At 36.2% G+C, this 13,659-nt stretch overlaps 1 protein-coding gene across 1 annotated transcript in view; it reads right to left on the reverse strand.

Moving 5' to 3' along the window:
- The window catches only part of LOC117905218 (protein AAR2 homolog), an 81,107-nt gene extending 67,976 nt beyond the window's left edge, over window positions 1-13,131 (reverse strand). The window contains exons 1-2 of the mRNA XM_034818167.1: window positions 12,922-13,131; window positions 11,930-12,012 (exon numbers count right to left, since the gene is read on the reverse strand). Of these exons, the coding sequence (XP_034674058.1) occupies window positions 11,930-12,012; window positions 12,922-13,017 (179 nt within the window). The 5' untranslated portion in view covers window positions 13,018-13,131. The remainder of the gene's footprint in view (window positions 1-11,929; window positions 12,013-12,921) is intronic.
- Window positions 13,132-13,659: the final 528 nt, after the last annotated feature.

A 13,659-nucleotide genomic window follows, 5' to 3' on the forward strand; every position in this document is an offset into this window, starting at 1 on the left:
GTCTAATATTGATGATAAGAAGAAAATAACCATCCATAAAGGAAATAACAAAGAGAAGAGTTAATGAAATAGTTTCATGACTCCCCGAATGTTTATCCACTTAATTTGTTTCCTTATAGTGGGTTTAGGTTCAAATCCATGTGGATCTTTGAATTTGAAATTTTTTTTTTCTTACCATGAAAGAAGTGTAAAAAAAAAAAAAAAAATCATTAAAATGTTGCAAACCAACAAGAAATGAAGAATCCAAATTGTGATAATGTTTTAGTAATTCAATAATCGGGAAAAGCAAATAAGCGTGACCATTAATCAAGCCCCCTAAGGTATAGCTCAACGGATCTCAAGTTCAACCCTCATTAGTATTTAAGTGTTGTAGGATAAAGGGTATCAATCAGGATTGCTTTGTCAGTAATTGGGATAAATGTCTTGAAAAATTTAAGAAAAAGAAAGTGCACATTTCAAATATCATAAAGCTTTGCACATCACAAAGTTTACCAATCAAAGCATTTGATTGTTACAACCCAAATTTTCATTTAGAGACATGGCCTTCCAATCTCATTAAGTAGTGAAAATGTTGTCAAGAGTCTACTATAATTTGTTATGTTTTGTTTAGATTTATACATTAGTTTTTATGTATTGGTTACTTGGTTTTTTTTTTTTTTTTTCCTAATCTTATTTAACAATGTTTTAAAAGGCTATTGAGGCTTATGCCTTGAGGTTATAGCCTCAGTTAGGGTAATTGAGGCTTATGTCTCACCCTATCAAGGCTTATAGCTTTGAGGTTATAGCTTCAAGGCTATTGAGGCCTAAGTCTCAAATATCCAAAGGGTCTTCGACCTTTATGAGCATTTGGTATATATTGGATTTTATTAAAATCTATGATTTTGTGGGCTTTTGATATAAATTTCATGAGTTATGTATTGGGTCCCGACTTAGTTGAACCTTTTAGGAAATCAGGGCATAGTTGACTTCTATTTAATCTTTAATGGAAGGGGAAAAAGTGATTGAAAAGGAAGGATAGGGGAATTGTTAGTTGTCTTAGTGGTTGATTTCATATGTAATCATTATCTTATCATTGATAGATAAGAAAAAGTACCACTGGAATTGATGGATCAAGAAGAAGAATTAGTGGATATTAACACTAATAGGGGGGATAATGTAGACATTGGATATTATTATATTCCCTTGAAGATCCTACCAGTTATGGTGATAAAGGGTCTTCGACCTTTATAAGCATTTGGTATATCTTGGATTTTATTAGAATCTATGCTTTTGTGGGCTTTTGATATAAATTTCATGAGTTATGTATTGGGTCCTAACTTAGCTGAACCTTTTAGGAAATGAGAGCATAGTTGACTTCTAATTAATCTTTAATGAAAGGGGAAAAAGTGATTGAAAAGGTAGGATTATAGGATTGTTTGTCTTCTTATTGGCTGATTTTATATGTAATCATTATCTTATTATTGATAGATAAGAAAAAGTACCACTGGATTTGATGAATCAAGAAGAAGAATTGGTGGATATTAACACTAATTGGGAGGATAATGTAGACATTGGATATTATTATAATCCTTGGAGGATCCTACTAGTTATAGTGATAGTAATGTTGAAAATTATTTGATAAAATCATGACAGAGAGCTAAATTTTAAAACAAAGAAAAAAAAAAGTAATTAGAATCTATTAACAATAACAAATAATTGATTTTATCACTCCAAAGTTTATGCCTTATTTATTATTCAATTTTCTTAGGACTTTATGAGTATTTTTATGACCTTTTGATAATATTTTGTTATTTATTTGTTTAAGTTGAGGCTTATGCCTCTTTTTGCCTCAAGGCTTACACCTCGCCTCATTTGGGCAAAACACCTCAAGAAGGCCTTTAGCCTTTACAAAACATTGTTATTTAATAATATAAATATGTTACAAGGCAAAAGAAAGTCAACTTAGACAAACCCAAACCTTTCTACACTTTCTTTTTTCCTTTTCTTCTTCTTTTTCCAAACCTTAACCCTAATCTCACAAGTTTACTTTTAACTTTACATTAAAATATTGATCAATTCTAGAGTTTATTGAACATTAGATAGATCACCCCAAAATAAAAGTAAAATAAATTTAAAAAAAAAAATCCTAGAATTAGGGAATTTCTATGGTTGCACAAATTGATTTTTCTAATAATTATGGTGTTACTTTCCAATTTACTTGTGGCCATTTGATTGAAATTTTCTATCTTTTCTATGACCTTAAGAATTTCAGTCCTCATGGTTTCTCTCTGGAATTTGGGGCTGTTTTGTGGTTCTTGTTAGCTCAGATTGTCACTATATGGTGCACCCAAGCTAGGAAATGATTTAAGTATTGTCTGATTTGCTAATTTGTTGAATCTGAAAGTGTTTTTATGGCTTTGGATGGATTTGACAGCTTGTTTTTGGTGGTACATTTGTTACTGAAAGTTTGGACAGATTCATTTTTCTATTTACAAGAAGGCACGCTATGATTTTTTGTGTTATGTGAAATTCAGACAGGTTGATTTTGATATTTTGAAGATCATTTATTTGATTTTTGAAAATTTTCAAGGCTGAGTCAAGTGTTGAAGCTTTGGAGCCATTGGTTCTCAAGATTCAAGCTTATTCTTTTCTTGCAAATGCAGTTTCCAGATTTCTGAAGGTGTATGATAAATTACAAGCCTCAAGGACAATGAGATGCCAATTGTCAAAAAACTGTATCGAAAATTTTTGAATGGGTTAATTACCTTGCATATGGCCATGCTTCCAGAACTTTCTACATAGGCACAAGAACTTGAAATACTTAGACAAAAAATCCTCCTTCAAATATAAAGGATAGGGACTGAAGATTGCATAACAACTCCATTGTCATGGAATGGCTATGGCATAAGAAGATTTGGATTCATTTGTTGAGTTGTTTTTGCAACAGAATACTATTTCAAAGAATAATTAGTTGCCTAAGAAAATCTTCTCCATTAAGCAGTTGGGAAAACCATTCTCCAAATACTATAGCATTCTTAAAAACTTGTGTGATCAAGTATTGCAATGTCTGTCTTTCATTGCTGACCTAGCACAATGGAAGTATCATTGGGAGGAGTTTATGACTGCTTCATAGTTATCTGGCTTACACTCAAATCTTTATGGTTTTAAAGATCATTCTCTTGTCAGCAAAACCATACCATTTTTGCATATTCACAATTATTGAGGCCCTCATTAGGAGAAGGCTCTGCTGTGGCTCCTCTAAAATCTTTTGCCTTGATCTCCAACACTAAAGGTCATAATGGTTCTTGATGGTCATGGTGATTGTGGGCTTCCATGATAGTTCTCGTGGGGTTGGTTGTACCAGTGGACATGGTGATAGGAAGTGTTATCAGACTATTAGCACCAATTATAGGGATCCTTACTGTTAGGTAAAATATAGTACATCAGATTGCATGCATCAAATCACTGATGGCACTACACAAGCACCACAACCTTCAAATGCACCTGGATATGCAATTCTTGACTTCAATTCTCCTGATAGATACACCACTCAACTTAACAAGCTCATCTAGACATTACAAGTTGCTTTTCCATCATCTTAGACTAATATTTTAGCCAATTCAAGTAATCCTACATTGTAGCCTATCCTCTCCATGCTAGGCATTGACTCTAGAGCTAATTCCAACATATTTGATAAATTATTTTATCTTTTCTTATCTAAAACCTATGAAACATTGTATTGTTTTAGTTGATGACTCTTGTAGGTCTATTCTTGAACCAGGTGCCCTACACTGCACTAAGCTGTTATTACCTTCTAGTCTCTATGTTCAAAACTTTTTATTCAATTTGCTTTCTGTAAGTAAACTTACTGAAGTCTTAAATTGTTCCGTAACTTTGACTCCCACTTCATAAATTGTTCAAGACCTCAGTACAGAGAAAGATTGGTTCAGGGCAAGAGAAAGATGAACTTTGGTAAACCTTCTTTTATCAAGTGCCAGTCTCATCTCTTTAGTGGCATTTCCATTTAGGTCATTTATCTTTGGCAAAGTTGCATTTAATTAAACCTATGTTGAGTGTATATCCTGTTTTGAATGTGAAAATTGTCAATTAGGCAGGAATCAATGAAGCTCCTTTCCAAGTCACAGTCATAGTCATCAATTTCAGTCCTTTAATGTAACCCAAATTGATATTTGGGATCCTTCTCAAATTACAAGTTTGAATGGATTTCTTTATATTGTTCTATTTGTTGATGATCATATCATAGTCTTAAAGGGTGCAACAACTAAGGCTCAAAAGTTTCCTACAGCTTAGGCCCAAGACGCAACTCAAAGTGTGCACCTGAATGAAGTAAAACATAACCTAAGATTCATATTCATCTTATAAAGTATGATTCAAAATCTAATTCAACCAATAAAACATTAAAGAATTCAAACATTTGAAAGAAGTATTCAACAAAAAAGTAATGAAATTATATAAATTCTAATATACAACTAGAAATTTCAAGAATAAAAGTGTTTAAAAAGGAAAAGTAAAATAGACAAGGTGTGCCTCTTCAACAAAGCGCATGAATTGACAAGCAAGGTGCTACAACAAGGGAGTGGTTGTGCCTTAGGCCTTAAAGCTCACCTTTTAAAACTATGGATCATATATAAACTACTTTTATCATTCCTAAATTCTACAATGAAGCTCTTGTTCAATTTTGTTAATGTATTAAAAATTTTCAATTTTATATGCATTGGATGATAGTATCATTCACCAAATTAGTTGTCCTCACACCTCCCAATACAATGGTGTTGCTAAGTGAAAGCATTGTCACTTATTGGATGTTGTTCATACTTTATTGTCTAATATGCAAGCACTAAAACATTTTTTAGTTGACATTATTCTCATTGCAGTTTTTTTTTTTTTTTTTTTGATAGACAAAGGCAAATTGAAATAAGAAACGCCAAAAACAGGGGGCGCATCATACGTATACAAGCAATATACAACAAGAGCCCAACTAGGCTGTAGAAAAGAAAAAAAAAAAGACCTAGAGAGAGGAAGGCCACAATGAAGAGCATCCAAAAAACTCAGTAAAGAGGGACTGTCTAACTCCAAAAACTGTTGAGACCACTCTAATAGTGATCGGATAAAGAGATTCCTCAAACTTTGGTCTAACAAGTTAAAAATGACAATGGACCAAACCATTACAACACATGACCACAAGCAAATGAGTATCAATCATGGTTCAAAGTCGTGGTATCAATCATTGAATCGGGAGGTCTTGAGGTGTATCAGTCTTGGTGTCTCAGATCAATATCAAGCAATACGAAAAATATCATAATTTAAAACTCAAAAAAATTTTAAATAATTATGAAGATTATTAGAAAAATAAATAAAATTAAATACATCAAAAAATAATAAAATAACATTTACTAATGTAATATTATTTAAGTATAAAAATAGACATTTGGATTAGTTCATAATATTATTTAGAATTATTTTTTTATTTAATCACTCTATACTAAATTTAGTTAATTATAATTTTTAAAATTAATTCCAACCTTTGATTTTAACATTAGTATTAACTAATTGATAAATTCTTATATTATTTCAATATCCAATTTTTTAACCTATAACTGATTTTACATTTTTCCTTGTATCAATATCCATGGTTTATTTATTTCAAAAAAACCCAAATATTCATGAAAACACAAATTTCCACCAGATACCAAAATTTCTATCAAATACTCATACCCACTGCCAATTTAACCCTAATACCCAATGACCAAAATTCCCATGGTTCCTGTTAGATAGTGTACAGTTATTTAGGTTATTTACTTTTACTTTTCCTTTTCCTTTTCTTTCCTTATTGTATTGTGGGTCCCACTAACATGTATATATATACCCAAGTCCAATGTGTATTCTTTACAGTTTTTCAATAAAATAATTAGGGATTCTCCCTTTTCTCTCTTTTCACATGGTATCAAAGCCTAGGGAGAAAAAAAACTCTAATTATTTCTGGTTTATCCGTGAATCCATTTTGGGAAATCTTTCAGTGACCGTGTTTCATTCCGGTCACCCTTCCCATCTCCTAAAGCTTTCCGATCAACCGTATCGCCGTCAGAAAACCCTCACCGCCGGTGACTTTTCCGGCGACCTTTTCCGGCGAAGTCCTTTTTCGACACCGACCATACCATCAGGTGCGCAAGGAGGAGATCTTCAACCTTTCTCAAAGCACCGGAGGAAAAATCTCAGCCACGCGCGTCTCTTCTCCGGCAGCCTGAATCTCACGCGCCGGTGCGTGAGGGCGCGTGGGGAACTTTCCGGCCACGCACTTCCACCTCCAACCTCGCCTAACGCCGTCTAGCCACCCTCCATCTTTGCTTGTGTCATTCGAGCCTTGAAAGTGCATTTTTTAGGGTTTTTTGTCTCCGCCGGCCCTCTGAACAGCCTTTCCGACGACCTCCGGTGACTTCCTCTCCACCCTGAGCCCTGCACGTGTCTTAGGACGTGTTCTTCTACCCTTCCAGTAGTGCCACATTTGTTTTTCCTTACTATTTGGTCTCTCACAGCCGCGGATCCTCGGTCTTTCTTCTTTCAGCCGCGATCTGAAGCCGTATTAGGGCTCTCTTCGATCCAAACATATTTCGTTCTCCAGATAAGTAGATATGGCTACTAAAAGTTCCACTTTTTCCTCTGTCATATCTGGATCTCCTATGATTACTTCGGAGAAATTGGTTGGCAGTGAAAATTATTTGTCCTGATTTGCCTCTGTGGAGCTTTGGTTTATGGGTCAAGGTTATGAGGATCACCTTGTTACGTAGGAAGCGGATATCCCTGAGGTTGACAGAGTACAATGGAGGAAGATAGATGCACAGTTATGTAGTGTGTTATGGCAATCAATTGATCCTAAGATTCTGCTTCATCTTCGGGCCTACAAAACATGCTTTAAATTTTGGAATCAGGCGAAAGGGCTATACACGAATGATATCCAACGTCTTTATAAGGTGCCTTCTTCTATTGTCAATGTCAGATAACAAGACATGGATTTATCTATTTATATTGGCCAAATTGCCTCTCTTAAGGAGGAATTCTTGACCGTGATGCCTCTTACTACTGATGTTGGGGATCAACGAACACAGATTAACAAGTTCTTCATGGTTCTTACGCTTATTGGCCTCCGTCCAGATCTCGAGACCATCCGCAATCAGATTCTTAGTAGTTCCTCTATTCCATCCTTGGATGATGTGTTTGCTCGCCTCCTCCGTATCTCCTCCACTCAGACTTTGCCATCTGATAACCCTTCAGATTCTTCTTTGTTAGTTTCTCAAACTAACTCTTGAGGAGGACGCAATGGTAACCGAGGTAGAGGCCAACGTCCTCATTGCACCTATTGCAATAAGCTTGGCCACACTCGTGATCGATGTTATCAGTTACATGGGCGGCCTCCCCGCACTGCCCACGTGGCCCAGTCATCTGATCCTTAGTCGCCTCAACCTCCCAGTTCCTCCACATCTCAGGGTATTTCCCTCACTGACAGTGAGTATGATGATTATCTCCACTATCAGGCCACCAAGTCAGCTTCTGTTGCTTCTGTTGCCCAGACTGGTAATGCTTCTGCTTGTCTTACCCACACATCTTCTCTTGGACCTTGGATTCCAGATTCTGGCGCTTCTGATCACATATCTGGTAATAAGGATCTTTTCTCTTCTATTACTACTACTTCTGCCTTACCTACTGTTACTTTAGTTAATGGTTCCCAAACTATGACTAAAGGTTTTGGTTTCGCTCATCCTCTCCCTTCCCTACCTCTCCATTCCGTCCTTTATGCCCCTAAGTGTCCTTTTAATCTTATTTCCATCAACAAAATAACTCGCACTCTTAACTATTCTATCACTTTTTCTGATAAATTTGTGACCTTGCAGGACCGGAGTACAGGGAAAACGATTGGCATAGGACGTGAGTCTCAAGGCCTCTATCACCTCACCTCGCCTTCAACTCCTGTAGTTTGCGTTTCCACTGATGCTCCCCTCCTCATCCACAGTCGCCTGGGCCACCCTAGTCTATCCAAATTCCAGAAAATGGTCCCTAGTTTTTCATCTTTGTCGTCGCTTGCGTGTGAGTCCTGTCAGCTTGGGAAACATACTCGTGTCTCGTTCCCAAAGCGTTTGAATAATCGGGCAAAGTCTCCTTTTGAACTTATCCACACTGATGTTTGGGGTCCTTGTCGGACCGCGTCTACTTTAGGATTTCAGTATTTTGTCACTTTCATTGATGATTATTCTCGATGTACTTGGTTATTTTTACTGAAAAATCGAGCTGAGTTATTCTCTATTTTCCAGAAATTTTATGCTAAAATCCAAACCCAGTTCAATATTTCTATTTGTGTGTTGCGCAGTGACAATGCCAGGGAATATTTTTCTGCACCATTTACTTCATTTATGTCCCAACATAGGATCATTCATCAGTCTTCTTGTGCTCATACTCCTCAACAAAATGGGGTAGCTGAACGTAAGAATCGACATCTTGTTGAGACAGCTCGTACTCTCCTTCTCCATAGTCATGTTCCTTTTCGTTTTTGGGGGGACGCTGTTCTTACAGCATGTTATTTGATTAATCGTATGCCCTCATCTGTATTACACAATCAGATTCCTCATTCCTTTCTTTTCCTTGACCAACCACTTTATTTCCTTCCTCCTCATGTTTTTTGTTGTACTTGCTTTGTTCATATTCTCACTCCTGGATAGGACAAACTTTCTGCCAGAGCCACAAAATGCATTTTCTTGGGATATTCTAGACTTCAAAAGGGTTATAGTTGTTATTCCTCTGAGACTCATCGCTACTTTCTCTCCACTGATGTCACTTTCTTTGAGGACTCACCGTTCTTCTCCACCTCTGAGTCTCTTTCTGTTTCTGAAGTCTTACCCCTTCTCATTATCTCCCCACCTGATGTAGTGCCTTCTCGCCCACTTTAGGTTTATCATCGCCGTCATCGTGTCGTTGTTCTTCCTTCTTTGGCCGAGGTACCTGCTGACTCACTTCCTATCCCTTCGGCTTCTCCTGCCCCAGCTCTGCCTTCTTCTGCTAACTTACCCATTGCTCTTCGGAAAGGTAATCGATCTACTCGTAATCCTCATCCCATTTACAATTTTTTGAGTTACCATTAATTATCTTCACCTTATTCTGTATTTGTTTCTGCTATATCTTTTGTTTCTCTTCCCAAGAGCACCCCTGAGGCTCTTTCCCATCCAGGTTGGCGACAGGCATTGGTAGATGAAATGGTTGTTTTACACTCCAATGGCACTTAGGATCTTGTTGTTTTACCCTCTGGTAAATCTACAGTTGGTTGTCGTTGGGTCTACACAATTAAGGTTGGCCTTGATGGTCAGGTTGATCGCCTTAAGGCCGCTTAGTTGCTAAAGGCTATACTCAGGTTTATGGTTTTGATTATGGTGACACTTTCTCTCCTGTTGCCAAGATAGCTTCTGTTCGTCTATTGCTCTCCATGGCTGCTATGCGTTATTGGCCTCTTTATTAGTTAGATATTAAAAATGTTTTCCTTCATGGGGATCTTGCTGAGGAAGTTTATATGGAACAACCACCTGGTTTTGTTGCTCAGGGAGAGTCTGGTTTAGTGTGCAAGTTACGCCGTTCTCTATATGGCTTGAAACAATCTCCTCGAGCATGGTTTAGCCGTTTTAGTCCTGTTGTTCAGGAGCTTGGCATGTTCCGCAGTAGAGCAGACCATTCCGTTTTCTATCATCATAACTCTTCGGGGCAGTGTATTTATCTGGTAGTTTATGTGGACGACATCGTCATTACAGGCAGTGATCAAAATGGTATTCAGAAACTAAAGCAACACCTTTTCACCCACATTCAAACTAAAGACTTGGGGAAACTCAAGTATTTCTTAGGGATTGAGATGGCTCAATCCAGTTCCGATGTGGTTCTTTCCCAAAAGAAGTATGCTTTAGACATCTTGGAAGAAACCGGTATGTTAGACTATAAACCGGTAGACACTCCTATGGATCCAAATGTCAAACTTATACCAGGACAGGGGAGCCTTTAGGAGATCCTGGGAGATATCGGCGACTTATAGGTAAACTGAACTACCTCACCATTACTCGTTCAGACATTTCTTTTGCTGTAAGTGTTGTTAGTCAATTCCTACAGTCACCATGTGATAGTCATTGGGATGTTGTAATCCGCATTTTTCGATATATCAAAAGCACACTAGGTCAAGGTGTGTTGTACGAGAACAGAAGTCATACTCAGGTTGTTGGTTACACAGATGCAGATTGGGCTGGCTCACCCACAGATAGACGTTCCACTTCCAGGTATTGTGTTTTTATTAAAGGTAACCTAATATCCTGGAAGAGTAAGAAACAAGATGTAGTGGTCAGATCTAGTGCTGAAGCCGAGTATCGAGCTATGGCTCTGGCAACATGTGAACTCATATGGCTGAAACATCTTCTTCGGGAGTTGAGATTTGGAAAGGATGAACAGATGAAGTTCATCTATGACAACCAAGCCGCTTTGCATATTGCATCTAATCCAGTCTTCCATGAAAGGACCAAACACATTGAAGTCAATTGTCACTTCATTAGATAGAAGATCGCATCAGGATGTGTGGCGACTAGTTTTGTCAATTCAAATGATCAACTAGCAGATATTTTTACTAAATCTCTCAGAGGTCCTAGAATTAAATACATTTGTAACAAGCTTGGTGCATATAACATATATGCTCCAGCTTGAGGGGGAGTGTTAGATAGTGTATAGTTATTTAGGTTATTTACTTTTCCTTTTCCTTTTCTTTCCTTATTGTATTGTGGGTCCCACTAACATGTATATATATACCTAAGTCCAATGTGTATTCTTTACAGTTTTTCAATAACAATAATTAGGGATTCTCCCTTTTCTCTCTTTTCACAGTTCCCATAGACTACCGATTTGCTCATTTAAGCTCAGCCAACCCTTCAAATTGCAATTACCCATTACCCCATGAATACCCATTTCCCATATCATGAGTTGCCATGGATGAAGTTGCAGTAGCAGAGAAGGATCCCGAAGGCATGCTACTCCTCTCTGTCCTTCCAATCTTCTCCATATTCATACTCTTTCTTCTCCACTCCATTTCTTTTCTCTCATTCTTAGCATAAATCCCTAAAGGCAAAGAGAGGGTTCATAGGCATGATTACCATCACCCACTTAAGCACTAGCCTCTGCAACATTCTGAGGTCATGAATCATCCCGAAACTATAGATTCATCTTCCAGTTGGCTGATCCGCTTGGTGATTTAACAAAATATAGAACTCGCTTATTGGTATCATATTGGTCTTGGACGAGGCGGATGCGAATCAGCCGAGACATATTGATCTCCACCGAGCTTTTGAACCTTGGAACTAATACACATAAGAGTGTCCTCCACTTTGCCATTGACTCCAAGCATAAAGTTCTTTACTATTGCTGTTAGAACAAGATTTATTAAAGAATATTGCAAGATCATATAGCACAAAACCATCAACTTATTGGTGAAATCTCCATGGTGTCTCTAGGAAAAACAATGCATACCAAGATACTAGAACAGATTAGCACAAATGAACACAAAAGCATAACTATATTTTGAATTGAAAATTTAGAAGCAAGAATTTGTCTCATACAAAAAGTTAAGAAACAAGAACATGTATATTTGCTTAAAGTCAACTCCCAACTAAACATGTCAAAAAAATGTGAAAAAGCATGTATAGGTGTGTGCTGGAAGGAGCACTGTTGAGGATTCTAGTTTTGGAGAAGATAGACGCATAAGAAAAGATAAAAATTGATCAACCTGCTAATCATTCTCAACAAGTAATATAAGAACATATTGATAGACAGAAAGAAAAGAGAAATATTAATATGAAAAGAAATACCTACCAACAAACAAGTCAAGAAACAGTTGAATAAATATGAAACTAAAATATAAACTCACCTGTTCGATGAACTGTAATATACAAAATGAGGACCAGGAGGAATCATCTTAATACCCTTAAAAACTGGACCCACAGAGAACATCTGCAAAATAGATTTAATCCAGCAGCTACTATTAACAAGTTAAAAACATAAAATCGTAAGCCTTGACATGATTACAAGTATAAATAAAAGAAAAGCTGGATTTCTGCAAAATTTCGAATTTCTTCCTAATATGAAGAGGAGGGGTTAGTCATGCAACTGTCCAAAGTGCAGCAAGAGATTTAACATCAACCTTATAAGTAACCATTAAGACCCAAATACTTTTTTTATGAATACAGAATATAAATTAGGTATTAAACAGAACTTCACCTGCGCACATCAAACATAATAGTAAGAAGAAAAAAGAAAGGAAAAAAGAAGCCGTTGGAATCAGTTTTGAAACAGAACCAACCTAACTAGAAATTAAGTCCAGCACCACATGATGCTGAAGAGTGACTTTATTAATTGAAATTTGGTACTCAAAAACAGAAAAATGTTAAACCGCTGGTATGTGGCTTGATATAAGTCAATAGTAAATGTATCCGGACTGATCACTTTAAGATATGTCATTTCCAAATTTTGACACCTTCAAAGCTACACCGCATTAGGAAAGATACCAAACGAACGTAAGTTAGGCATCTACGAAAGAACTAAACAGCCACACCACCAAAACATTTTCTCAGAAGACAAACAAAGAGATGAATTTCCCTTAAGTATCAATGCAAGACTTAATTCAAATATTAAAAAATTGAGAGTAAGAAAACACACTAACCGCTGTTTGGTTGCCTAGAAAACTGAGGTTAAAATAAATTAAAAAATAAATAAATAAACCAAATCGAGCGTCACACAAAATTTCCCCCTGGTTTCATTTAAAATGAAACTGAATTAACCCAACGACTGGTCCACTGGTACGATGAAAATTTTTATTTTCCCAAATTTTCTGAGCAGTGAAATGATACGTTTTGAAATTACCAGTGTATCAATGCCAATAAGGGTGAACTGAGGCACGTCGAGAAGCAGAAGGGTAGCACCATTCTGTACAAGCCCTAGCGCTGTTTCTGGTTCCATTTTTTGTTTCCCTTACTCTTCGTTTCGAATTCTCTGGATTTTATTCGAGCGGTGGGAAGGCCGGCGGTGCCGCGTTAATAGGAGCTTCTTCTGGGGTTGAAAAAGGCTGTGGGCCGGAAGAAGCCCATAAAGGAGCTGTGATTCTGTGAAGCCTTCAAAACTTTTTTTTTTTCTTTTATACCGTTGCCTTAAAATTTCGCAAAAAGGTACACAATAAAATATTGTTTAAAATACCGACAATGTCACCAAGTAACCGGTTTTGTTTGGAAACTATTTTCAACCATAATTTTATATTGTAAAAATAAAAAATAAAAAAATGTATTTGATAATCAAAAAACTGTTTTTTATTATATATTTTTAAGAATTGAAAACACTATATTTTCTTTTCTTCTAGGAACAAAAAAAATAAAAAAACACATGTGACAAAAAAAATTCTATTTTTTTGTTTTTTAAAAAAAAACAACGGAAAACATGTCTAATGCTTTTAAGGAACATATTTATTTTATTTTCAATTATTTATACTTATTCTTTTAAGATTATTTTAAAAAATAATTATAAAAACATATAAAATTATTACAAATAAAGTACTAGATATAAAAATTATTTTAAAAAAAATTAAAAATAGATTAAAACATCTCAAGT

This window comes from Vitis riparia, chromosome 17 (assembly GCF_004353265.1).
Source record: "Vitis riparia cultivar Riparia Gloire de Montpellier isolate 1030 chromosome 17, EGFV_Vit.rip_1.0, whole genome shotgun sequence".
In the NCBI taxonomy this organism is placed as follows: domain Eukaryota; kingdom Viridiplantae; phylum Streptophyta; class Magnoliopsida; order Vitales; family Vitaceae; genus Vitis; species Vitis riparia.